Source organism: Panthera onca, chromosome D4 (genome assembly GCF_046562875.1).
Source record: "Panthera onca isolate mPanOnc1 chromosome D4, mPanOnc1 haplotype 2, whole genome shotgun sequence".
Lineage (NCBI taxonomy): Eukaryota > Metazoa > Chordata > Mammalia > Carnivora > Felidae > Panthera > Panthera onca.
In genome coordinates, this window is record NC_138351.1 from 77,459,370 (window position 1) to 77,485,257 (window position 25,888).

General features: G+C 46.8%; 1 protein-coding gene across 4 annotated transcripts in view; it reads right to left on the reverse strand.

Annotated features, from left to right (window-relative positions):
* ASTN2 (astrotactin 2) overlaps positions 1–25,888 on the reverse strand; it is an 876,482-nt gene that overhangs the window by 671,503 nt on the left and 179,091 nt on the right. For all 4 annotated transcript variants that reach the window (XM_078436555.2, XM_078436553.2, XM_078436554.2 and 1 more), the window contains exon 3: positions 227–611. In XM_078436555.2, the coding sequence (XP_078292681.2) occupies positions 227–611 (385 nt within the window). The remainder of the gene's footprint in view (positions 1–226; positions 612–25,888) is intronic.

Below are 25,888 nucleotides of genomic sequence, written 5' to 3' on the forward strand. Positions count from 1 at the left end.
GCTCCTCAAAACTCAATTCCAAGAACACGGACTCCTTTTTTTTTTTTCTTTCTTTCTCCCATCACTGCTAAAGAACTAGAGAAGACAAAGTCTGATGATTGCCCATGAATCCAAAGTGGCTCAGCCCTGAAGACACCACCTGTGTCCCCAACCGCCCAGCTCCTGTGCCTCTTCCCAGCTCCCCAGAACGTCCCCTGGAAGGTGGGATACAACAAGGAGGACTCACCTTTCTTCTCAAAGTCCCCCTTCTCTTCTCCCGGCCGGCCCAGACTGTCCAGGGTGTGCGTCACCTGGCTGCCAAACTCATCCTCGCGGGAGACGTGGTTGGCCCGGCGGGGTAGGTCCTCCTCCTCCTCATAGTCATAGTCATCTAGGATGGGGGTCTCCCGGATGGGCACTCCAATGACAGAATTGTGAGCCTGTAGCCGAGAGGAGCGGAAGCTTTCCCGGGCCTGGGGTCCCAGCAGCACTGATGGGATGTAGTGAATCTCGTGAGTGGCTTCCGTGCTGGCGCTCTTCTGGGGGATGCGGCGACGTTTCTGCCAGCGCCGCTGGGCATACAGCGCCACAGTGAACACCAGCAGCAGGAGCAGCAGTGCGATGAGGCCGCCCTGGAGCAGAAGAGCAGAAGGACAAGAAAATGGGCCAGTGCTCTTTGGGCTACGGGGCCAGCGGGGTCTCCCTGTCCACCAGACTCAGCGCAGATCCCTGGGCGTGGTTCCTAAAGCGGCAGGAACCCCTAGCCACTGCTTGAAAGCCAGAGAGATGTCACTTCCAAACTTGGCTTTCTCGCCAACAAGCTGTGTGACCTTAGGCAAAACGCTTGACTTCTCTGAGCCTTGCTTTTCACATCTAGGAGGATGAGTAAGAATCCCTGCCTTTCCTTCTTCATCAGGTTGCCATGGGGAGCAAATGAGATAGATAATGGTCATGTCAGAGCAAGCAGATGACTAAACATGGAGAAGAGTCAAGGCTATGGCTTCACACAGGTGAGTAGCTGAACCTCGACTCTGCCTCCCATCAGCTGAGTGACCCCAGGACATTCGCTCACGTTCTCTCAGCTTTGCTTCCTTATCTCTAGAATGAGTCCACTTAGGGATCAGGAGACAGTAGTACCCTTTCTTCCAACCTGCTACAAATATGAGACAACATTATTAAATCAAACATAATTCTGCATGGTCTGTACTTCCTTCTGATACGTGATTCCCAGTAGGGGGCCTGGGACAAAATAGGCGCCTCATAAATATCTGTTGAATGAATAAATGAAAAAAAAAACACACCTTTCTAGGGCTCCTTTAATCAGAGCATTAAGGCAAACTGAAGCTTATTTTTCTTTAATACATCCAACTAGCAAATATTCCAGAGTCTACATACCATACCTTGCCCTGGAACAGGTTACGATGTTTATAGACATATCTTACATGATTCACAAGACTCGCAAAATACCCTGCTCTGTGAGTTCCTTAAGAGCAGGGTTACTCACAAGCATGTCTGTGTCCCCGATGGCACCTGCCAAGAACTGGAGGGGACAGCGGGCATTCTATTCACTCCACTGTATTCACCACGTGCCAGGAACATCTGCAACGGATGGAGTAGCTCCCTCAGTTACCCTGCTTTTCTTCCTTACATACTGTGCTTTGTGTCTGGGGGGCTACAGGTCCCTGTGTCGAATCCCTGGGGGTAATTCATGGGGTTGGGAAGGATCATCCTCACTGTTTGGGAGAGAGCGGGGAGAAATCCAGAGACTTGGAAACTCATGGTGAACAGTAAGGCAAAAGCTGAGCCTCATTTTTGGCTGTGTTTGGTTTCATTTTTTTTGTTTTAGCTCTAAAGCCTACACCCTTCCAACCACACCCATGTGGTTGATTGCTCTTCCTTGACTATGATCTCACTGAAGGCAAGGATGACTTCCGACAACTATTTGTATAATGTCTAACAAAGACGACAGATGTTAATGCTAAATACATGATTGGGGTGGGGCATGACTGCCGTTAAGCATACCCCGTTAAGCCAAGAAGGATACTATTCACTAAAAGCATTAGGCTAGTCTCCTGCCTGCACGGGAACGTTATCGTGTTCTTTTTGCAAGGACCTAGGTTCAGTAAGCTGGAATTCATCACCTCCATGGAAGGGACAAGTGGGTAGGAACGCGGGCTAAGAAGTGGCCAGGCATGTAAGTACAGCTGAGCTACTATGGAATGCTCAGGGAGCTTTCTCTGGGCGTCAGAACTTACGCACAAGCACACAAACCAAATAACTCTATTGTATTTATGTGTATGTGTGTATGTATGTACGTACATATATGCACATGTGTACGTTTATAAAATGGGTGCATATGCATGGGTTCATCACATTTGCAACCCCCCCCAAGTAAACATAGATCCTTTTTCCCTCCATAAAACATACAACAGTGATTGCTCTGTGTCTAGAAGACTCTTTTGACAGGGTATTACTTGTCAGTTTTTCCATTACAGATAAGAGAGGGAGGAGACAAAGGAAGGTGGGGGAGGAGGAAAATGAAGGAAAGAGATAAGAGCAACAGGCAGTGCAAAGAGAGAGGAGGCAGAAAGAACACTTGATGAAATAATAGCAGGCCCTCTCCTTATTGCTTTTCCTTCTTGTTCTTTGATCTTCAACACAATCTAATGTGATCGGGATGATAGCGTCTGTTCTATAGATGAAATGAGGAAAAGGTGGTTCAGAAAGGTTAAAGAACCTGCTTGAAGTCACACAGCTTTTGATCCTAGGTCCACCTGGGTACAAAAAGCAAGGACGTGGTAAAGCAGGGATCTGAACCCAGGTCTTCATTGCAGAGCCACTGGCTATTGGACTGCATAGTGGTTCTCACTGACCAAAGGGAGGGGAGGAGAAATCGGGAACAATGGAGAGGGTGCACAAAGAGAGAGCAGATCCTGAGAAGGGAAAAGGAAAACACGATCTTCAAATCCAGGAGTCGATGGGCACGTCTTGAGGCTGCCTCTTCAGTAAAGCTTTTCACTTTTGTCAATTATGACCTTGGGGAAATCTCTTTGCCTATCTTCTATTTACCTCTGGGCATTTCACTGGCTGTGAGGGTCAGGCCCCTGCCAGTGCGGGCCCTTCATCCGCAGCCCCTTCTGTCCACCCCGTTTATGAGACTTCGACCCTGTGGTCAGATCCCAGATCCCTGGGAAAGATAAGGCCTAACCAACCGTCCACCTACAACCACTACCGCCCGTCCCTGCCTCCACTGCATCTAAACCACCCTCCCAGGTCACCCCCTGCAGCCCTGGATCAGCTCCTAAATCTAAATCCACAGCAGGAGCTCCTGGAAGGCAGGAAGGCACATGCTTTGTCTCCAAAACCCTCCAGCATCGTTGGCCATAGTGGCTAAGAGCTGTCCTCAGAGGGACAGTTTTAGTCCAGATTCTACTACTTTGAGGCTATGTCCTTGACTAGGTCACTTTCCCTTTCAGAGCCTTGGCTTCGTGACTGCTTAAACAAGGGCAGTGTCACAGTGTCAGCTCATTGGGTCATCGTGAGGCTAACTAAGATGTGTGTATGTAGTGCTGTGGGGAGGGTGCACGGCAGCTGCTCACAGACTAAGGTTAGCTGCTGCTGCTGTCAACAGCATTCAGCCAGGGTAGATTTAACGTAAATGAATAAATTAAGGAGGAGTGAATAAACAGCTTGACCTTCTGCACCTGAATGCCTATTCTGCAATATTTGCCTGGAGGCCCCCAAATCCTTCTTAATCTGGACCAAACACTTTGCACGTGCTCTGGCATTCACCTTGGCACAAATGTGCATGCTAGGCATCTTTGTCCTACGTCAGGTAAGGAAACTGAGGTACAGAGCCAGGAGGTCCATTATGCAAGGTAGTGCAACTGAGATTCAAACTAACTTCAACATGGCGACATGGTTCTGCTTGGAGTGAGAAGGGACAGGGGCATCGAAGGCCTGATTAGCCCCTGCCCAGCCTCACATATGCCTCCTCAAATTACCTAGGCAATTCCAGGTATAGGTTTCCCAGCACAGGAAACTTCCGCAAGGTCGTACAGAGGAATACCACCCATCTCCCTTGCCCCATGTTGATGGGGGCTGAGCTCGAAAGTACCTTTAGCCTAATGATCTAGCGATTCTTTAACCCCTGGCCTTGCCATATGATACGATCCCAGGCCAGCAGCTCTGGTTCTCCCTGGGTGCCCGGACCTCAGCGTCCTCCAGCCTCAGCTGAGCCACCAACCATGTGGCTTCTGTTACAGATCAGATTTTCACTGTGAACGTTTGGCCAAAAGAGAATCTCAGTATTCGAGGGTTTACTGTACCACTGACCTAGTGAAACAAATATCCCCATGCCGGGCTCCTGAAAGGCTGAGGGGACCCCCCACCTCAAACATAGGAGCAGCTCAGGGGATGTTACAGGCAGGAGTCCGGCCAGTTCTATGTCCCTAGAGCCTTCCCTTTCCTTCCTGAGAAAGGAGAAGAGAACAGGAAACTGGGGACAGGCTCCAGGCATGGAGGAAATAGGAAATAGGTTCTGAATTCCAGTTTACTCATTGTGTTTGAGCTTGAGTTTCTCAGATTCCCCTGGGGACCTTCAGTTTACTCATCTGTACTTTGGAATTAGCAATACCTGGAGAAGTATAACACAGAGGCAAACAAAGACTAAGGGTCAGAAAGACTTTAACTCTCATACTACCACATAGAAGCTGGGCAATCTTAGACAAAGGAATGAATCTCTCAATCACAATCATCTCCTCCAAAAAACTCGGTCAAAAACATCCATAGAGAGAGAGGTTAGACGTGGAGAGGCACACTCAGTGCCTGGTACATGGTAAACCTGTGATAATCTCTCATTCACGCTTCACACAGGGTTGCTGTGCAATGCAAACCTGAGCAGTGCTCTGATGGCACTTACAAACTAACAGGTGCTGTGCACGAGCAGAGGAGCTCAAGACAACCAGGTGGACGTGGTCTCCCAGTGAGACATTCCATCCTAAGACAGCAGACGAGTAACTCAGAAGCAAGAAGCTGTCATGTGCGTCCACCTGGATCGGTACAGGCTGTCGTGCCGGTCCACATGCACAGAACCGCACTCCATTTCTTCACGGTCTTTCCTCACCAAGGGCAAGCGAACAGAAAAGCAGGAGCTGACACTGGAAAGGAAAGCGGGGCCAGAGTGTCCAGCCACCGAGTCTGTACACCAGGAACAAACACGAGTCCTGGAGGTAGAGAAAACACAGCAGGGCAACTGCAAGCCAAACAGGAAGAAGGGGACGTAGGGAAAGGCGGTGAATTTTTAGAAAGCAGGTTAAGAAGAGGCCAAGGCTCCAGGGGTGGCACACACAGGCCCCATTGGCCTCAGGGATGCACTGATGTCAAATCCAATTTGGACGGTGTTCACTCTCGGGCAGCCCAAGACAAACAAGGTTGGAGAAGGGGCAGCGACTTCCAGAAATAAAAATGCCAGGCTGTTAGTTACAGGTTGGTTTTTGGGAGTGCAAGCAGTACAGGTCTCGGGGTGATCAGTTTTACCCTTTTCTCAGGGATCTGAGGATTTCACTAAGCTGTCAGGCAGGAAGTGGGAGAGAAAGAGCAGGAAGAATGTGTGCCCGTCTCTGACGGGAAACTTCCTTACTATCTGGGGCAGGTTGGTGGCTCAGCGAGTTAAACATGTGGTTCTTAACTTTGGCTCAGGTCATGATCTCACAGTTCGTGAGATTGACCCCCGGGTGGGGCTCCGCACTGACAGTGTAGAGCCTCCTTGGGATTCTCTCTCCCTCTCTCTCTGTCCCTCCTCCTCCCACACTCTCGTGCATGCACATACACTTGCTCTCTCTCTCTCTCTCTCAAAATAAATAAGTAAACATTAAAAAAAAAAAAAAAGGTCTGGCACCAAGTACTCAACAAATATCAGCCTCTCTTATTTCTCTATCCCAAACCAAATCCTTGCACCCTCCCTTGTGTAAAACCCTTTCTTTGCTCTCTAGGGCCCTGAGAATAATGTCCAGACTCTTTTCTTGGACTCAAGGCCCTTCATGATGAGGTACTCCCTTCTTTCTCATGCCCAGGTCCCCACAAGTCCTACCCCATACTCTGTTCTGGAGCCACACCGAGCAATGAGTATTCCCCCCAAGGGTGATGCTCCGGGCCCTTCCACACTGGCTACTCCCTCTGCCCAGAGCACTCTCACCCCCTTTCTGGTTTGAATAATGACCCTGCAAAATCCAGGTCCTCCCAGAACCTCAGAATGGGATCTTATTTGGAAATAGGGTCACTGCAGTTGTAATTGGTTAAGGTAAGTTTATACTGGATTGGGTGGGCCCTAAATCCAATGACTGATGTCCTTATAAGAAGAGTAGAGGAGGGGTGCCTGGGTGGCTCAGTCAGTTAAGTATCTGACTTCAGCTCAGGTCATGATCTTGCAGTTCGTGGGTTCAAGCCCCAGGCTGGGCTCTGTGCTGACAGCTCAGAGCCTGGAGGCCGCTTTGGATTCTGTGTCTCCCTCTCTCTCTGCACCTCCCCCACTTGCACTGTCTCTCTCTCTCAAAAATGCATAAACATTAAAAAAATATTCTCTCTCTCTCTAAAAGAAAAAAAAGAGGATACAGATGGACAGAAAGACAGACAGACACATACATACACACAGTCACACACAGGGAGAGGGAGAGAGAGAGAGAAGAAGGAAGAGGGGGAGGAGGAGAAGGGGAAGGAAAGGAAAGGAAAGGAAAGGAAAGGAAAGGAAAGGAAAGGAAAGCAAAGGCAAGCAAAGGAAAGCAAAGGAAAGCTAAGGAAAGCAAAGGAAAGGAGAGGAGGCAAAAGGAGAGGGAGAAGGAGGAGAAGGAGAAAAGAAGATGGAGGAGAAAGAAGGAGGAGGAGAAGAGGAAGGAGGAGAAGAGGAAGGAGGAGGAGAAGAGGGGGGAAGAGGAGGAGAAGAAGGAGGAGGAAAATGAGAAGAGGGAAGAGGAGGAGCTAGAAAAGAGGGGGAGGAGGGAGGAGCAGTCAAGTAGGAGGAGGGGGGAGGAGCAGGTGGGGGAGGAGAAGGAGAATTAGAAGGAGGCCATGTGAAGATGGAGACAGACTGCAATGATGCATCTACGAGTCAAGGAAGGCCAAGCATTGCCCGCAACCATCAGAACCACATGGGAGGCACGGGACAGATTCTCCATCAGCCTCCAGGGACAGCAAACCCTACTGACATCCTGATTTTGGCCTTCTGGCCTCCTGAATTGTGAAGGATAAATTTCCGGTCTTTTAAGCCTCCCATTTTGTTGTGATTTTGTTAAGGAGTCCCTAGCAACTAATACACTCCCCTTCATCTGCTCATCCCAACTCACTCAGCCATCTCAGCTCAGAGATCACGTCCTCAGGGAGTATCTTGGCCTCTTCAGGGTGGGGCCAGTCTGTGATGTCTTCCCTCTCAGCCCCTGTGGTTTTCAGTCATTTGGCTGTACTACTACAATATGGCCATCTGGTTGACCATGTTCCCACTCTAGGTGAACTGCCATCTACCCCTACCATTTACACAACCTAAGATGCGGTACTTGGTCGAGAGAAGGTGCTTAATAAATATACAGGAGCCTAAAATCTTAACAAGACCTTCCAGAGGAATATAAATCTTACAGTCCCTGTAGCATCTCTGACCTCAGCATCCAAAGGGCACCTGATCAGACCTCACGTGGACCCTCTCTGCTGTTCTGCCTTTATCCCCAAGCTAGTACCTCTAGCTGGTTTGCTTACAAAATATCAAACACTGAAAGAAATATAAAGATGAAAAATAGAAAGCACCCCAAACTACCCCACTGAGAGAGCCTTCTGAAAAGTCAAACTTAGAACTCCATTCAGCCTGGCCTCATTTTAATCTATTTTTTCATGTTAACTATCCAGGCACGGGAGAAGGAGCCAGAGAAAGAAAAAAAAGACGAGGGGGGGGTAAGGATAATGTGAGAAATGCTTTATTTGACAATGTGTCATTGGGAAACTGATTATTTCTGTCTCCGGCCTTTTTAATATTCCCTCACAACGGCCAAGCTGCAAGGGGATTTGGTATTCTAAGACTGGATTTATAATACTCTGTTCAGCAGTGATAAGAACACGGGCCTTTAATCCTCAGAGCTGTGAACATGCATATTCTCCCAAGTAATGTCCTTCTCTTCTCGTCACTTGTGTCTCGTCTCGACAGCCAGCCCTAGGATGGCTGAAGACTGATGATCCACTGGGTGTGCTCCTGGCCATTTGCCGAGTGACCGAGCTAGTGGGGTAAGGGTTCTGAGTTCTCTGGGGAGTCTCCTTTCAGGCTCCAGTCTAGGTTTAAGATGGAGGGGTTACTGGAAAATAGTCCAGACCTTTGGCATTACAGATAAGGAAAACTGAGATTCAGAGAGGAGTGGCTTGACCAAGTTCACAGAACATCCTAAAAGGGTATTGGCAGTGGAATGTGCAGCCCACATCTCCCAAAGCTGCTGAGAAGTCATGTGAATCCTGACAGTTATCTACAACATAGCTTCTGCCACCTTCCCCTTCTCTCCATCCAATGGCTGTCCTAGCCCCCAGTCGCTACAGCCCCTTCATCATGATCATTTTCATACACCCTGGATGATCTCCCAGGCTTTGTCCCCACCCCTACTGTTCCCAATCCATCTTCTCTAGCATGACCGGGGCACAGCTGGACACAGAGCCCCTCCTTACTGATTAAGGTGGAGAGTCCTATGGTTTGGCAGTTCAGGTTCTTGTCAGTCAGGCCCCCATTTTTCTGGATAATCTGGTCTCAAACCATACGCTTTCGAGGTACCTTTCTCAAAATATATGTTTCGCCCACCCATGCCACCAACCCCACTGAGCACTTACTATGCAGCAGGCACAGTGCCGAGTGTCCAGCCACATCAGAACTCGCTGTTTCTGTGAAATGTCCTGGTATTTTTACCCACATCATTTCTTCTGCTTGGAATGCCACTCTCATGGTTATCCTTCACCTCATGTCCAAACACCACCAGACTTCAAGGCTAGTGTCAATGTAATCTCTTTGGTGACCTCTGCTGAGATGCCCCCTCTATAGGCTTAGCCAGAAGAAATCTCTTAATCCTCAGAACTCCCACAATGCTTCATCTAAAACTTCACTTAAAGAGCTTTAGTGTTTTCTATCTTGCATTAGAGTTACTGGTGCTCAGCACTTAGCTCCCCTACTGGTTATGAGATTACTACACCCTTTGCACAGATGGAAAAGTGAGGCTTAGAAGATAAACTTGCTTGAGAGGACACAACAAGGTGAATATATATGGGATAAGGCCTCCTGAGACAGTTTCCAGTAAATGTAGGCTCACTCTCTCAGAGACTGGAAATTGCCCATTGGAACTTGAGGGAGAATAAGATGGTAACACAGGTTAAGAACTATACATTAGACACTCATGTTCCTCGAATTTTTTTTTTTCTTTTTAAGCAATATGGTGCTAAGATCACACTGGATGCATATGGTGGAGAGACAAAGCAAGGAGACCATGGAGGCAGCTGTTCACGATGGGCTAGAACAGCTCTCTACTTTGCCCCCTGCCAGGAGATATTTGGTAATGGGGGCATTTTTGGGTGTCATGACTGGAGAGCGGGTGCTACTGGTATTTAGTGGGAAGAGGCCAGGGAATCCGTGAGCATCCTCCATGCAAAGGACAGCTACAAACAATAAAGAACTACCCGGCCCGAAATGTCAAAAGTATGGAGACTGAGGAAGCCCCTGGTCTAAGAGAAAGTCCCACAATTGGGGCATTTCAAGCGGTGATCAGGGAGTGGGGTGTAAACAAGACACGCCAGGGGATGGGAAGACATGGTGTGCGATTAGCAGGAGAGGAGGAGGGCGAAGGAGCCAACAGAGACACCATGGTGTAGATCCTGCACCTGGAGGAGAGAGGAATCCATCCGTTAATTTTTTTTCTGGGTAAGCTCCCAGAAGGCTATGAAAGATCCCAGCACATAATCAAATGAAGAGGTAAGTTCCATGTGTGAGCAATTAGGAGAAGATAAACTGATAAAGATAACTGCAAATAACTGATAAAGATCTGTATCTATATATACATGTATGGGTTTGTATATGTTCATATGTATAAAAATATACTCACACCTAGCTTCACGTATCTATAGTTAGCTATATTTATATATAGTTATCTCTTTGTGTCTAGACAGATATAAGATGACCTATTTAAGGAGGTCCCATTACAGAAAATGAAACATTTTTTTTTCTTTTAAACTAGTCATCTACTTATAATGTATCTATTAGAGACACTATTTTATTTCCCAAGATAATGCCAGAGGAATAGAGTAAAAACCCAGCAGTTCTTTGGAATACAGTCATTGCCCACTCAGATCAACCTTCCTTAATCATTTTTAGATCAGATCAGAATGAGGTCCAAATCCTGAGAGATTAGTGCGAATCCCACAGAAATTTATCAAAGGGAAAGCTAATGAACATTGGGACCAGCAGCACTTGTCCTTGAGTCAGACAGACATGGATTTTAGTAACGGCTGCACTACCTTTCAGTCGTGTGTCTTCGGGCATGTGGCTTAAGTTTCCTCCATTGTCTCATCTGTAAATTGGGTTAGTAACACTAGCTGAGGGGGGCTGGGGAGGATTAAATGAGTCTGCATTACAGAACGTGGACCACAGTGATTTGCAAGTCATGGCGCTCAGAAAATACTAGCATCCTTATTATTGATGCAAGGCCTTGTTTCATGAAAAATTAGATGCAAAGGAGTGTGGTGAGACCACCACTCCGCCTCCACTATATTGAGATATTCTCTGTGGTTTCCCAAATACCTTCTGGTGACCACCCCTGCTCTCTTCCTCCAGGCTCCAAGCAGTGTGCCCTTGACCACCTCCCTTCCCTTCCTCGGGCTGAGTAGGTGAGACTGGATGGTTTCTGACTATCATTCCAGCCGCAAAATCCTAGATTAGAAAGGCAAAGGCAAACTTGAAAGTGTTTCTGGAGGCGCCTGGGTGGCTCAGTTGGTTAAGCGTCTGACTTCGGTTCAGGTCATGATCTCACAGTTTGTGGATCGGAGCCCTGCATCCAGCTCTGTGCTGACAACTCGGAGCCTGGAGCCTGCTTCAGATTCTGTGCGTGTCTCTCTCTCTCTCTCTCTCTCTCTCTCTCTCTCTCTCTCTCTCTCTCTCTCCCCCCCCCTCCCCCACTTGTACGTGCTCCTCTCACATGCTCTCTCCCTCTCAAAAACGAATAAACATTTAAAAAAGAAAGCATTTCTGAACATATGAAATATACATTCTTAGGACATCCTGCCTAGCATCGTAGCTGTATATGCACATACGACACTGGTAAAATGTCCTGCATCCCTACCACCATCTCACACACCTGTATGTTTGCTCATGCTGCTCACTCTGCCTGAAAGCACCCCTCCTTCACTTCTCTGTCTAGTCCTTTCAACCTCAGCTCTTGGGTCAAGAGTTCTCAGCAACCCTTTCTGAAACATGCTATCTCTAGCTGGGTTAAGTACACAACTTTCAGACCCGTCAGTGACTCATGCTTCTGTCTGCCAACCACCTTCCCACCACCTCTGTGTACCCAAGGCCCAGCATGGGGTCTGACCCTGAGTAGGCCTCATTATGCACTTAGTGTATTTTCACACTGAGAGATGGTGCAGAAAAGGGCCGGGTTTTATTTATCCCTGAGCAAATTTGATTGTTACATGGCACACAGTAGATCTTCAATTACTTGTTAGAAGAATTAATGAATGAGCCCACTAGAAATGCCTCTCTGAGAATAGGTGACTGAAATATACATACATCTGCTTGGCAATTCTCCATTTGTGTGTGAGAATGCTGAAGATAATTCACAGGAGCCATTGAGCACAAATCAGCACCGTACTCCAAATCCTCAGGTGGCCTCTCAAGTTCTGTCTGAAATCCCACTCTGAAGGATGGGTGGATGGAGAGGGTGGGAGAAAGCAGCTTTTTGAGAGGATTGATTTTCCTACTCTTCTCTGAGTCATGAAGACAAACACAAGAACCTACATGACTCAAGAGGAGGACTGCACTCATCCATCGACATACTCATTTGCCAGGATGAGGGCATGCCTGGAAGCAGGCAGACTAGAGTTCAAGTTCTTACTCTTCCACCCCCAGTGGTGTGACCTTGGAACACTCTCCCTGTAAGCTCCAACATGGGAATAACACCATTCACCAGGGAGGTACGTTGTGAGGACTAGGTAAAATGATATATCTAGACGATGTCATAAAGCCCTTGACCTGTAGAAAACATTTAGTCCTGGGCGCCTGGGTGGCTCAGTGGGTTAAGAGTCCAACTTTGGCTCAGGTCATGATCTCAGAGTTCCTGACTTCAAGCCCTGTGTCCGGCTCTGTGCTGACAGCTCAGAGCCTAGAACCTGGAGCCTGCTTTGGATTCTGTGTCTCCCTCGTTCTCTGCCCCTCCCCTGTTCATGCTCTGTCTCTCTCTCGCTCTCTCCCAAAAAATAAATAATAAAACCAAAAAAAAAAAAAAGAAAACATCCAGTCCCCAGTAGTTAATTGGCTTCATTGTTACTGTTATGACTGTCACCCCCAGTCCCTGTGCAAACCTCTCGCCTGGATCTAGGAACACATGGGTATGGCCTGGAAGAACTCACAGTTGGTTTATAGAAACAGAGAAGCAAGCAGATAATCATTGTAATGCACATTTCAATAAGCTTGATGACAGAGGGAAACATAGTAAGAAGCAAAGAGTTTCTTAAAGCTTCTAAGTGCAAGGCACAGAGGAAGTGAGAATCAAAAGGACTTCCTTATAATTCCAATCACAGTCAAGTTCAAAGGTACGGGAGTAGATTGGCCCATCCAACCAGGATGGTCAAAGGCTGGGTCTGCATCATCTTTGATTCCTACCCAAATGTGACAGGGTAGACAACCAAGTACATGGAATGATGGTTGGTGGTGCAGGCTCTGGAGTTGAAAAACCTGGGCCTGAGTGTCTGTGCAGTCACAGACCAGCTCTGGAGCCTCGGATGGGTCACTGCACTTTTCTGAGCTCAGCTTTATCACCTGGAAAGCTGAGGACAGCAGTCTTCACTGAAAGAGGCTATCGTGGGATTAAAAAAGGCACAAAAGGGATTCAGTGCAGTGTCTAGAACACAACCATGGCCAATAAATTGTTGTTTAAAAAAATTCTGGCAGAGGGAAAACACACTGAGAAAGAAATCAGAACACCTTAGTCCCAATCCTGATCCTGCCCCTTTATAAATTAAAGAAGTGTGCAGGATGCTCACACATCCTCACACACATTATTTAACAAGATGGCTACAGCAGCCACATGAGCTCAGCATTCTTCATTTAATAGATGAGGAAAGTGAGCCTCCAAGAGGTGACTTTGTCCAAGGTTCCAGAATCCAAAGTCTGTCTGCTGCAGGCTACTGTAATAATCCTGAGACCCTCAATGTGTCCCTAGAGCTAGCAGTATACAGAGCCTGTGTCCTCTGCTCAGGGAATTATTTTCTGAGAAGGTGCTACAGACTCATAGGGTCCAAGGAGAGATCTCTAATACCATGCCAATTTAAGCCACTGTGTCCAATAACTCAGCCTTCTGAGATGGGAAGGAGGGCTAAGACTCCAAAAGAGGTGGAGGCCACTAAGAGCCTAGTTAATACTTCACTCATGTAAAATAACTTTCATAAGGGCAGCAATCTTCCAAAGTAAGCTGGTTTCTTTGGAAATCACAGGTGGGGAAAAGAAGTTTAGTATTGGGGGCAGGGTGGGGATGCTGGTCTACCACTACTAACATGCAGCGTCATCCGTGAAGACTTCCCTTTGCACCCCCAGTGGACAATGCCCCTCATCCCCATCTCCATCACAGAATCCCTATCTCCTTTCTTTGCCTTAACTTTGTTTATAGTACTTCCCTCTCCTTGCTGATATACTAACATTGACATGTTAACTTTGTTTATGGCTCTGATGCAAAAAAACTTTCATAAGACAAGACCTTTGTTTTGTTTACTTATCATCAATAAAACAACTTAATGCTTTGTTGGTATTTGCTAAATAGTTTTTGAATGGATGGATGGATACAAATCTCCCCAAATGATCTGATAAGCCCTAAAGGTCAAAGGCTGGGTCTGAATCATCTTTGATTCCTACCCCATGGCCAGAAGATTGGAAGACACTTAATGAACACACAGTTATTCGCATGTGCGCGCGCGCACACACACACACACACACACACACACACACACACACACTCCTGTTAGTTCCCTCCTGGAGTCTGGGAAGGGGTACTTGTTATAGAAGTAATTAGGAGGCAAATCTGGTTAACTGTCTGGCTGCTTCCTTCCACCATTGGGGTCAAACGGAAAAGTTGGGTCTGAATTCCAAATTTGTTTAATGACTTATTTATTTGTAAATATTGAGGAAACACTGAGCCAGAAAGCAAAGGGGTAAAGGATGCCTGACCCAACTATTCATGCACAATCACCTTCCACAGAGAGCAAGCTGATAGCTGTATCTATTTGCTGATCCTATTGCTAATGTCTACATGGAAAATGATAGAATGTTACATGAACAGGGGCATCCAGGATGTAGCTCAAAGAACAATGGATTTGGTTCAAGTCCTGGCTGTCACTGATGAGCTGTGCAGCCCTGGGCCAGTCACTCTACCTTGCTGAGTCTTAGATACCCCAGCTTTAAAGGGACCAAGACAACAGATGCCTCTTCCTCTTTATGCAAGGACCCCATTGAGAACCGTGTTTATAAAATAACTTTATTTCCCTGATAAGGAGCGACGTTGAACATCTTTTCATGTGCCTGTTGGCCATCCGGATGTATTCTTTAGAGAAGTGTCTATTCATGTTTTCTGCCCATTTCTTCACTGGAGGTTCCTCAGAAAATTAAAAATAGACCTACCCTATGACCCAGCAATAGCACTGCTAGGAATTTATCCAAGGGATACAGGAGTACTGATGCATAGGGGCACCTGTACCCCAATGTTTATAGCGGCACTCTCAACAATAGCCAAATTATGGAAAGAGCCTAAATGTCCATCAACTGATGAATGGATAAAGAAATTGTGGTTTATATACACAATGGAATACTACGTGGCAATGAGAAAAAATGAAATATGGCCTTTTGTAGCAACATGGATGGAACTGGAGAGTGTGATGCTAAGTGAAATAAGCCATACAGAGAAAGACAGATACCATATGGTTTCACTCTTATGTGGATCCTGAGAAACATAACAGAAACCCATGGGGGAGGGGAAGGAAAAAAAAAAAAAAAAGAGGTTAGAGTGGGAGAGAGCCAAAGCATTAGAGACTGTTAAAAACTGAGAACAAACTGAGGGTTGATGGGGGGTGGGAGGGAGGGCAGGGTGGGTGATGGGTATTGAGGAGGGCACCTTTTGGGATGAGCACTGGGTGTTGTATGGAAACCAATTTGACAGTAAATTTCATATATTAAAAAAATAAAATAAAATAAAATAAAATAAAAAATAAATAAAATAAAATAACTTTATATGCTGCAGAATGATTTTGCTGATATGTATTGGTGCTTAGTAAAAGAAGTGCTGAAAAAGAGAACCAAGCACCAGTGTAACTCAGGCAGACAGTAACCTAAGTCTCAAATAAGCTTCTTCAAAACTTAGTACAAGTCACACAGCAGGGGTCCCTTAGAGGCACTGTTTTGCTGCCATTTCCCAGCATTGGTGACGGAGCTGTCAATGGTCCTGAAGTTGTGTTGCCATGGCCTCAGGATCTCCCCTACTGGGCCTGATCAGGAAAATCCCAGGAAAGTTAGGCTAAGGGCTAAGGGCAGAGAGTCAAACACAAGATGCCAAGCCAAGAAAAGGGAAAAGAGAGAGGCCTCGACCAAAGGCTGTGCTGAGCTGTGGCAGACACAAGAGATCTCTCTGGAAGAAGACATGCTCATTGTCCTTGCTACACCCCCCAGGGCTGACCTGGTAGGATTCACCCTTTCCTGCGTCACCTTCCCGCTCCACGCCACCTGAGCTTTTTGGAAAATAGAATTTAGCGTTTTCTGAGTACCCCAGGTTAGCAAACACCTACTACCTCACTTGTAATACCTCTCACTTCTGAGATGCCCTCCACCCTAGTCAACACGTCAGGCAACCCAGGGTCCAGGCCACAGAAGGAGCTTTTAGGTGGCAAGGTTTCTTTCCTTGTTCAGGGAACATCCCAATTGTACCACTGCTAACCTCCTCCGCCCCATCACGAGTGCTGAACACCCCAAAATCTGTTCCTGAGATCTTGCTATCACAAGCTGTGCTGCCCCAACATGGTCCTCCAGGTCCTGCTTCCCCTGACTGCTTAGATTCTGTGTCTAAATCCTTCCAAGTCCCATCCCCACCCTCAGATCCAGGCCCAGCTGGGCATACATAATCGTACAGCACCCTTAGCTTAAGTCCATGGTGAGTACAAGGACCCAAAGCCTCAGCATATCATAGCCTAAAGGGGTCAGTGTCAGCTCCCCCAAACCAGCCACCCATGAAGACATATCATTTGAGGTGAGGGCCTGAAGCTGGAAGGATGAGGTCTGGGAGAGCCCAGGCACAGTGTAAACTGCAGAGGAGTTAGATGGAGTTAAGCTTAACCCCATAACTGCTGGATTAAATGCCCATGTCACAGAACCACCTACGGCCCAGACTGGTGAGGGATCTGGGCTCATGCACAACCCCGTGAATTCTGAACCAGCCAGAATGTTCTGTTCACCATAACAGGTGAACTGAGAAAATTCAGCCAAGAAAGAAAAGGACTAAGAGAGGGTAGTGGGAAGATCTCTTTTCCTCTCCCTGCATGGCTATACTGGGGCAGAGGACACAAACCCTGCATGCATTGTGGGAGGCAGCATCCAGACAACAAGGAGAAATTACAGGAAGATGTTTGGATGGAAAAACAAAACAAACAAAACAACTTCCCATCACAGCAAACTCAACTCTTACATGTGTAAGACATGTGTAAGACATGTAAGACACATGTAAGACACAGCTTACATATACCTCCTTCTTGACTCTCCCAGATGCCCTTTCCCACAACCCTGCATGGCCCAACGACACTGCTATGGTCTCAATGTTTACGTCCACACAAAATTTGTATGTTCCAAACCTAATGCCCAAAGTCATGGTATCAGGAAGTAGGGCCCATCAGAGGTGATTAGACCATAAGGTTGAGCCCTCATGAATGGGATGAGTATCCTTATCAAAAAGGCTGGATACAACAAAAGTCTGCAATCATGAAGACAGCCTTTGCCTTACCATGCATGCACCCTGATCTCAGACTTCCAGCCTCCGTAACTGAGAAATAAACTTCTCCTGTCCATAAGCCACTATGTCTTGGATATTTTGTTACAGCAGCCTGAATAGACAGAGACAGATATGTTTCCCAAACTTGCCCAGTCATAAGGATACCCCAGGGATGCTCATTAAAAATACTTGTTTCTGGGCTTTACCTAGTCCTACAGATTCAACTTCAGGGGGCCTTACCAGCAGGTAGGTTTGACAGAGCTGACCTAGTGGGTGACACATGAGTTGACATGGTGCAGAAGAATATCCAAATCCCACCTACCATACTCTCAGAGGCTCTGCTCACGGGTAGAAGTAGGTCATGTGAATTCTCCGTACCTCATTTTCCCTATCTGTGAAGTAGTATCTACTTTAGGATTACTTGAGTTCAAGCATTCATCAGAGTGACTAAAACAATAGAAATTCTTAGTGCTGAAGTGCCAAGATGATTGCCAAAAGTATAATCATCCAAAATGGCCCTTATCCTGATCTTTAGCATATGGTTGCCTACAGAGGAGTCTGCCCTCATTGACCACTTTCTTTCCCCCCTCTTTTATACATGCCAATTTAGCCTATTGGTAATAAGGTTCAGGGCAGGCCACCCCAGAATATGTCACTTTGGCATATAGATTTTTTTTAATTAAAGTTATTTGAGAAATGGGGTGCCTGTGTGGCTCAGTCAGTTAATCATCTGACTTCGGCTCAGGTCATGATCTCACAGTTTGTGAATTCGAGCCCCATGTCAGGCTCTGTGCTGACAGCTCAGAGCCTGGAGCCCGCTTCGGATTCTGTGTCTCCCTTTCTCTCTGCCCCTCCCCCACTCACACTCTGTCTCTCAAAAATATATCAGTGTTGAAAATCAGTTTAAGAAAAGTTACATGAGAAATGGCACAAGGGCACTCTGACTCTCCTCTCTGTCCCCCTGAAAGCAGAAAATAAATCTCCCATGTGAAAGGTACTCTCCCTACACCAGGAGGTACAGATATCCCTATCACCAGAGATAGGTAATTCAGCACCAAGAACACTGTATAAAACAAGGCAAACCAAAACAAAACAAAACAAAATTCTCCTTACTTTCTTTACTAATTAGTACCTGAGCCTGTTTCTTTATCATGTCAGTTCTTCACAAATTTCTTGTTTCTTTGTCTAAAAGGTATATAAACAGCCTGCTTTGGCCACTTCTTGGATCTTCAATCTTTGGGGTCTCCTCATCACGGGAGAAGTCCAAGTAGCCAAGGATTTAGGAAGAGAATGGAAAAGGAGGAGAATCTAAAAGGAGGTGGGAGGAGAAGGGACAAGAGGGAAAGTGGATCTTTTTCAAAGACCCCAACTGGTGGGCATATCTAATTCCTCAGCTCATTACATACATGAGGATCTCTTTTATTGGTCACAACTTCCCCCGTGTTTCCAGTCCAGACCCTGAGGCTCTCACTGGGGCAAGGTGCACACCTCCCCTTTATCATCCCTGCCTTTAAAAGCCTGTGTGGGAAGCAGTGCAGAAGAGGAGTTAGGGGACCTTTGGAGTCACGCAGAACTGGAATAAAATTCCAGCTCTGTCATTCCTTGTGGCTATGACCAAGTTACAAAAGCTGTTACAAAAATAACATCAAAAGGTAAATGTCTGATCAAAGCCTCTAGGGGCCTCTTTTTACTCATCTATTTGATGGGCATCATAATGGTCCTAACTTAATACAGTAGGATTTACTGTACTTGTTGTAGCAGTTAAGCTATTTGGAACATTTAAGCACTCAGAAGAGTGTTGGAGGAAAACGTTTCCCCCTGGGCATCCTGTGATCAGGGTGAACCTCCTCATACACTGTCTCTTGCCCTACTGCCTTTACTCCTCCCTCCTAGGTACACGGATTCTCCTGATGCATGCGTGGGGAATGAGGACCTGGACTTCCAGAGCTCTGTCCTTCCCTCTCGCCCTTTCATTTTAGGAGCCAGCCGTCCTCCAGAAGCAGCCTCCCAATCTTCCCCTCCACCCCTTCCATTTCACAGGGACAGAGTCCCATGTGGGAAGACATCAGGTACCCAGCACTGATCCTGGGTGAGGAAGTACCCATTTTGTGCTAAGTCTTTCAAATCAACCTTTCTTAATAATAAAGACAAAATGCTAATGTCCATCTGCTTTACTCCTTTTTTTTTTCTGATCTTTCAAATTGTTCTGAATTCAGGACGAGAAAATATGGGGCTCCTGCAAACCCAGTACCCTGGTACAAACCCTACCTGGTGCATAGAATGTTCTCAGTAAATCATTGTTATTATTTTTGCATTCACCAGAAACTCCATTGTCTCTCCTTCCTTTGTAGGAAACATTTTTTTTTTTCTTTTTTTCTCTCACTCTCAGAAAGCTTTTACATTTCCCTCCCTTTTATCTATACCGTTCTGAAATTGCACCACAGTGCAACTAGGTGTGGGCTTTTTTTCCCTTTTTGTTCCTCATTCATTGTGTTTGGTACTCTGTAGACCCTTTCAATCTGAACATTTGCTCCTTTCTTCTGTGCAGGGGCAGGTTCTGGCATTATTCCCTCCCTCCCATTGTCTGTGCCTGGTTTCTGGAGCCCCTCTCCTTTTGCTGTCAACAAGCAAGTTTTCTAGGGGGTCTGACCAGAGTCTAATGCTCCTTGGGTCCCAGTCACAAAGCCTCCCTGGATGCAGGGCTCTGTGTCCTTCCAGAGGCAAAGCAGGCTGGCAAGAGGACTTCCCAAGCAATCGGCAAGGGGAAGGGGCCGCATTCTGGGAGGAAGCCCTGTTTCTAGCTCCCCTCTGGCACTGGGTCCTAATTCCAAAGCAGGATACTGTAGAAAATCACTATACCTGAACCAGTATCTGGCTCAGTGGAAACCAAATGCTCAGACCTTAATCCTCCTCATGAGATTTTAGGCAGGTCATTCAACCTTCCTCCCATAGCCTCCTTTTCCTCACTACTCAAGTGGCAACAATGATTTACCCCAACTGACTCCTAGGATGGTTGGCAGAATCAGAGGAGATGATGTGGGGGGCGGGGAGGAGGTTTTGAAAATCATGAAGTGCTGTTCATATATGAGTGCGTATGAGTGCACACACATATAGGAAATTAAAACATAACTCTCGGGGCGCCTGGGTGGCTCAGTCGGTTAAGCAGCCGACTTCAGCTCAGGTCATGATCTTGCGGTCAGTGAGTTCAAGCCCCGCATCGGGATCTGTGCTGACAGCTCGGAGCCTGGAGCCTGTTTCAGATTCTGTGTCTCCCTCTCTCTCTGACCCTCCCCCATTCATGCTCTGTCTCTCTCTGTCTCAAAAATAAATAAATGTTAAAAAAAAAAAAAAAAAAAAAAAAAAAAAACGTAACTCTCAAAACTACCCTCACATCACAGAGAAAGGCTGAAGGGCTGCTAAACAAACTTCTGCTTATCCTTCGAATCCAGCTGAAGTGTCCCTATTACTATTTCATTCAGCACCTAAAATAACTGGCTTGAATTTAGAGCCATGATTAAAAAGGAAAAGGATATGTTTAAACAAGAGGATTGCACGCAGGGCCCAGTGGCACTGACTGCAAGGAGTGGGCACTGAGACTGACCTAAGAAGACAGAAGTTTCATGTCTCCATCCGTTTTCACTCTGGACTATAGATGTTCATTGAGTGTAATGGTGGGGAAAATGACCTAACTTCCTATCTCTGTTTCTGTATCTCTTGTCATAAAATATATGGAGATAGGTTAATCCATGCAAATTCAAGGTACGTCTGATAGGACTGTAGCGTCATAAAATGCTGCCTATATCTGTCTTCTGAACAGGAACTCCCAATAATATTCTGTTTGGACCAAGGACTCCTGGCTAAAAATACCGTGTCTTTACAGTACATTGTACACAAGGGCTGGGCAGCAGAAAGGGGGGTTATAAGAGAAGGCGGGGGCTTTGTAAGCTGGCCGAGGGTGAGAGATAGGGCTAACCCCTCTCCCCAGACCAGAGAAGGCTGCAGTGTTGCCCTGCCGCCCACAACCAGGATGCAAAGGGGGCCTCCGGCAGGGAGAGATGATATCTGGGCAGGACAGGGAGACTGGTAACTGAGCAGAGACAATACAGACATGCCTGGTAACCAGGCCTCTGCACCATGAGCCCGGCTCCCCTTTCTCCTCCATGCCCCTCCAGTGCCAGCTAAGGTGTCATATGCCTCCACCAGGCTCAGCTGGGGCAGGAGGGAACCCCAGTGACACACTCGTCTTTCCAAAATCTCCCTTTGCAAATGTCAGATCGAAAGGACAGAGCTCAGAGATCATAAGGTTAACCAACGTTGTTATGATTATCACCTCCTGTGACACTTTCCTTAAATCAAATCTTATCTGAGCACCCACTTATGAAACAAACAAGAACTATTCCAGTTCAAGTAGAGATTGGAAGCCTGAAATTTCTAGGGCTCCATGAAGCAGGACTACACAAAAGTGCTCTTTCGTTCTATAAAGGGAGATATCAAATTAAATGCCTTATCTAATTAAGTCAATCTTCACAGGAAATCTGTGAGGACTGTATTAATATACCCATTTTGCAGATGAGAAAACTCAAAAGATGTTAAGTCACTTGCTCTGGGTCTCCAAACTGGGCTGTAGCAGATGTCATTAGAACCCAGATCTGTGAGACCCAGTAGAAAATCTGTGAGGGTTTCTTCTGCCCTCCAGGAAAACCTTGTCCCATGTGACAGTGTATTATTATAAATACAAGCAAATGATACAAAACAAACCATCATGAACAACACCACGTCTCTTGCACAACACTGAGGTTTAAAAAGCCTTTGCTGGAGCGTCTGGGTGGCTCCGTCGGTTAGGGGTCCAACTTCAGCTCAGGTCATGATCTCGCACTTTGTGGGTTTGAGCCCCGAGTCGGGCTCTGGGCTGACAGCTCAGAGCCTGCGGCCTGCTGTGGATTCTGTGTCTCCCTCTCTCTCTGCCCTTTCCCCGCTCGCACTCTGTCTCTCCAAAATAAACAAACGTTAAAAAATTTAAGAAAAATAAAGAAATAAAAAGACTTTGCTGCAGTACCATTTGAGCTAAATGTGTGTTATAAGCTGGGACCAGGGTAAGGCCGGTGAGACACTTGTCTTGAATGCAAAATTTAAAAGGGAGTCAAAAAACTCACTAATCAAGACAAGTAATACTTTAATACCATATTTTTAAAAAATCAGGATTAATGCATTCCTGAGTTTTGGCAATCCTTTGTATCGTGTGTCCGTGGCACCTGAGGCACTCATGCCTTCAGTGCAAGCCTTGGCCCTGCAGGTGTCAGCCTCATGAAACTGGGAGAAAATGTACTTTTGAACCAATTTTACATGTGAGTAAGGGGAAATCTCAGAACATTAAATAACATTTCCAGGGAACTAAAGGCAGGTTCTTCTGTATGCCGTGAATGTCTGGGATGTAGGTGACAGAGAAAGAATTCAAACCCATGTCGCCGGACTCTGGGAAGCTTATAAATACATTGGTCAACACCTTGCCCCTCTCAGAGCCTCAGTTTCCCCATCTATAAAAGAGGGGATTGTACCAGATGGTCTGCAAGGATCTTCCTGGTGGTAAATGCCTCAGGAGTCTATGAACTGATAAAGTCACAGCCCACATCTCTGGCTCTGGCCAGCCTGGGGCTGAATCTCTTCCACAACACCCTTCAGTGAGGAGAAACTCATTACCTCTCGGAGTGTAGAACTCTGGAAGGAATTTGGGATAACTCTTTCTCTGACGAGCTGTTTGACCTAAGAGAATGAATTTTCTTCTCTGATGCTCAAGTCTAATAGCTAGAGAAACAGGGATGCCGGGGCCCACCTCCAAGGATGCTGTAAAGATTAAATGAGTTAAGGGCGCCTGGGCGGATCAGTCGGTTAAGCATCCGACTTCGGCTCCGGTCATGATCTCGTGGTTCATGAGTTCGAGCCCTGCGTCTGGCTCTGTGCTGACAGCTCAGAGCCTGGAGCCTGCTTCAGATTCTGTGTCTCCCTCTCTCTCCACCCCACCCCTACTTGTACTCTTTCTCTGTCTTTCAAAAATGAATAAACATTAAAAAAAATAAGATTAAATGAGATAATGTGGGTGAAGTTCCTGGAACTCAGAAGCAGCTCAAAAACACTGGCAATTATTCTCCAAGCTGCCATTCTTGAGTAGAAACAAACAAGAAGGAAGACAGAATGATGCTCTATTTGTATGCCGATATTGAACTTTTTCCAGACTTTCCCAGCTGTAGGAGGTCCCACAATACTCAGGGATCAATCAGACAGGGGATTTTTCCTAGAACCTTAGATGAATTGCTTTATCAATGTGAAAACCAAGGCCCAGGGAATATCTTCCTTGCCCTAGATCACACAGCAAATCAGCAGTAGACTCAAGATGCCTGAAAACCCAAGCTCATCATAATCTCCACTTAGGTAACCAAGAGGCCCTGCCATGCTTGGCAGACAGCATCACCCTAGAGGCAGAAGGCAGCCCTGAGTCCCTACAGCCAATGCGCCAGTTTCCTAAGCACTGGGCAGGAGGAGAGAAGCACAGAGACTAATGGGATGTGGCTCCTCCCGCCCCAGAATTGCAAGGGGGCAGGGCGGCAGGAGGAGTTAACGAAACCTGTCCACACATCCCTGGAATATGATCCTTCCTTGCTCCTTTGTTCCCTCTCTCCCGCAAAAGGACCAGTGAAGTAGACAGATGTTGGTGACATCTGGGCCACTGTTGTGGGGCAGCAAGTGTCTCTGGGCTGCTGGAGGAAAGCTGTTGGTGTTTGGAATAATAATAGAGAGCTCACATTTGCATAGTGCTTCCTCCATTTCAAGAGACACCCAGCCCCACCCACTCCCACTCATTAGTCCCAGAGAGTGATGCAAATAGCAGCTGTTTGAAAACCAGGTAGAGCCATTTCCAATTCTTAGAAGGCAAAACCAAGGCTCGGAGAAGCTAAGCTTCCTGCCCCAAATCACTGAGCTAATCACTTTGTGCCCAAGCACAAAGTCACAAGACTCCTAGACTAGCATCATGCTATGTGCTCAGCTCCGGCATGGGCTGTAAGCGAGGGCAAACACGATGCAGACTTATCTCGACAGGGGAGGAAAACACCTGATTTGTGTTTAGCGGGCACGGCATCATGTGGTTAGTATGCTCACCTCATTACTTCTCTCCACATTGAGATAAATTATTATTTTCATCCTCCTCTCCTGGGTGCAGAAATTGAGACTCAGTTCAAGTAACCTACCTGCGGTCACACTGGTGACTAAAAGGAGTCACTGGTGCTGTGGGAGGTCCTGTGACTTGGTGGAAAGAATTGGGACACCGGGTTCCTGGTCCTGCCATCCTCACAAACTGGGTGGTACTCTTGGTGTATGGCAGAGCTGGAATTTGAATCCCAAAGCCAGCTGACTCTGGGTGTGGCTGTGTGTGTGTGTGTGTGTGTGTGTGTGTGTGTACAATGGTGGAACATTTCAAGAAGGAGGAACTGAGCCTTGGGAAGCAGGCTTCTGCTAGGATAAACACAAGGGCATTATAGCCCCAGGCAGTACCCTCCCAGGCTTATACTGAGCATGCTCCCAGAACAGGAAGTCACCAAGGCTAAAGCAGAGTCAGGGAGCAGAAGGGAGAAGAGATGAGGTGGGGGGTGCATCACGGAGCTGGACAGCAGAGGGCCAAGGGACCAGGCAGTGAGAAAAACTCAGTGCAGTTTATATCAATTCAGAGCGGATGCTGGAGCTACCCTTGGCTAAAACTTTCCTACAGACTTGGCTTTCAGTCTGTATCTTTCCTCAGCTATGGGTGCCAGTTCTTTCTCTCGGATAGGGATCTTTGAAAGATTTCTAGTACTTATGAGTCCAATCCCCATGTGGCATATGGGGGTCCAAAGCCCAGAAAAGTTAGAGTTTTGCCCAAACCCACTAAGCACCTTGAGGGCTTGACTTCGGCTCTGACTCAGGCTTAGTGCCTCCTAGGCAGACACTTTCCAGCTTGGAAAAGCGTCTCTCAGCTCACATCTTCTGCCCATCACTGGGACTTAGCAGAAGGCTCACATTCACTCCCTAACTGCCTGAGACTTGGTTACAATTCTCCTTTCCATCTGGGCCTTTCCGGGCTTTCCCTTTGCCCACCATGAAAGAGCCACTCAAGAGGAGAGAGAAAAGGACAGCTCCCTCCACGCCAGCTGCTCTTTCTGAGCCTGAGGCCATTCAAAGCCAGTGGGGCTGTCAGCTCTGACACGGACTGAGCCCAGTAAACAAAACTCCACTGAGGTGAATTTGTCCTTTGATGCTTTTCAGAGTTGACAAGGTAGAGCTCCCTCAGAGCCTGCATGACTCATGAGTTCTTTCTAATGGATTAGTTTGGGTACATTTTCAGCTAGGAGAAACTTTGACAACTGTACTCCTACAAGCCAGGGGTATCTCCTAAAGGATCCATCTGATTTCGTTCCAGGTGGAGGTCATTTTGAAATGTATATCAGTCCAAGCAAAGCAGTGAGTACCTGGAAAGAAGAGATCTGAACGCCATTCATGGGTGTGGACCCATTGTAGACAAGAGCCTACAATTCTCTCTCTCTCTATCTCTCCTCTGTCTCTGTCTGTCTCTCTCTCTCCCTCTCTCTCTCTCACACACACACAACCTGTATTTTCATTTGAAATCTGATTTTCAAAAGTTTGGA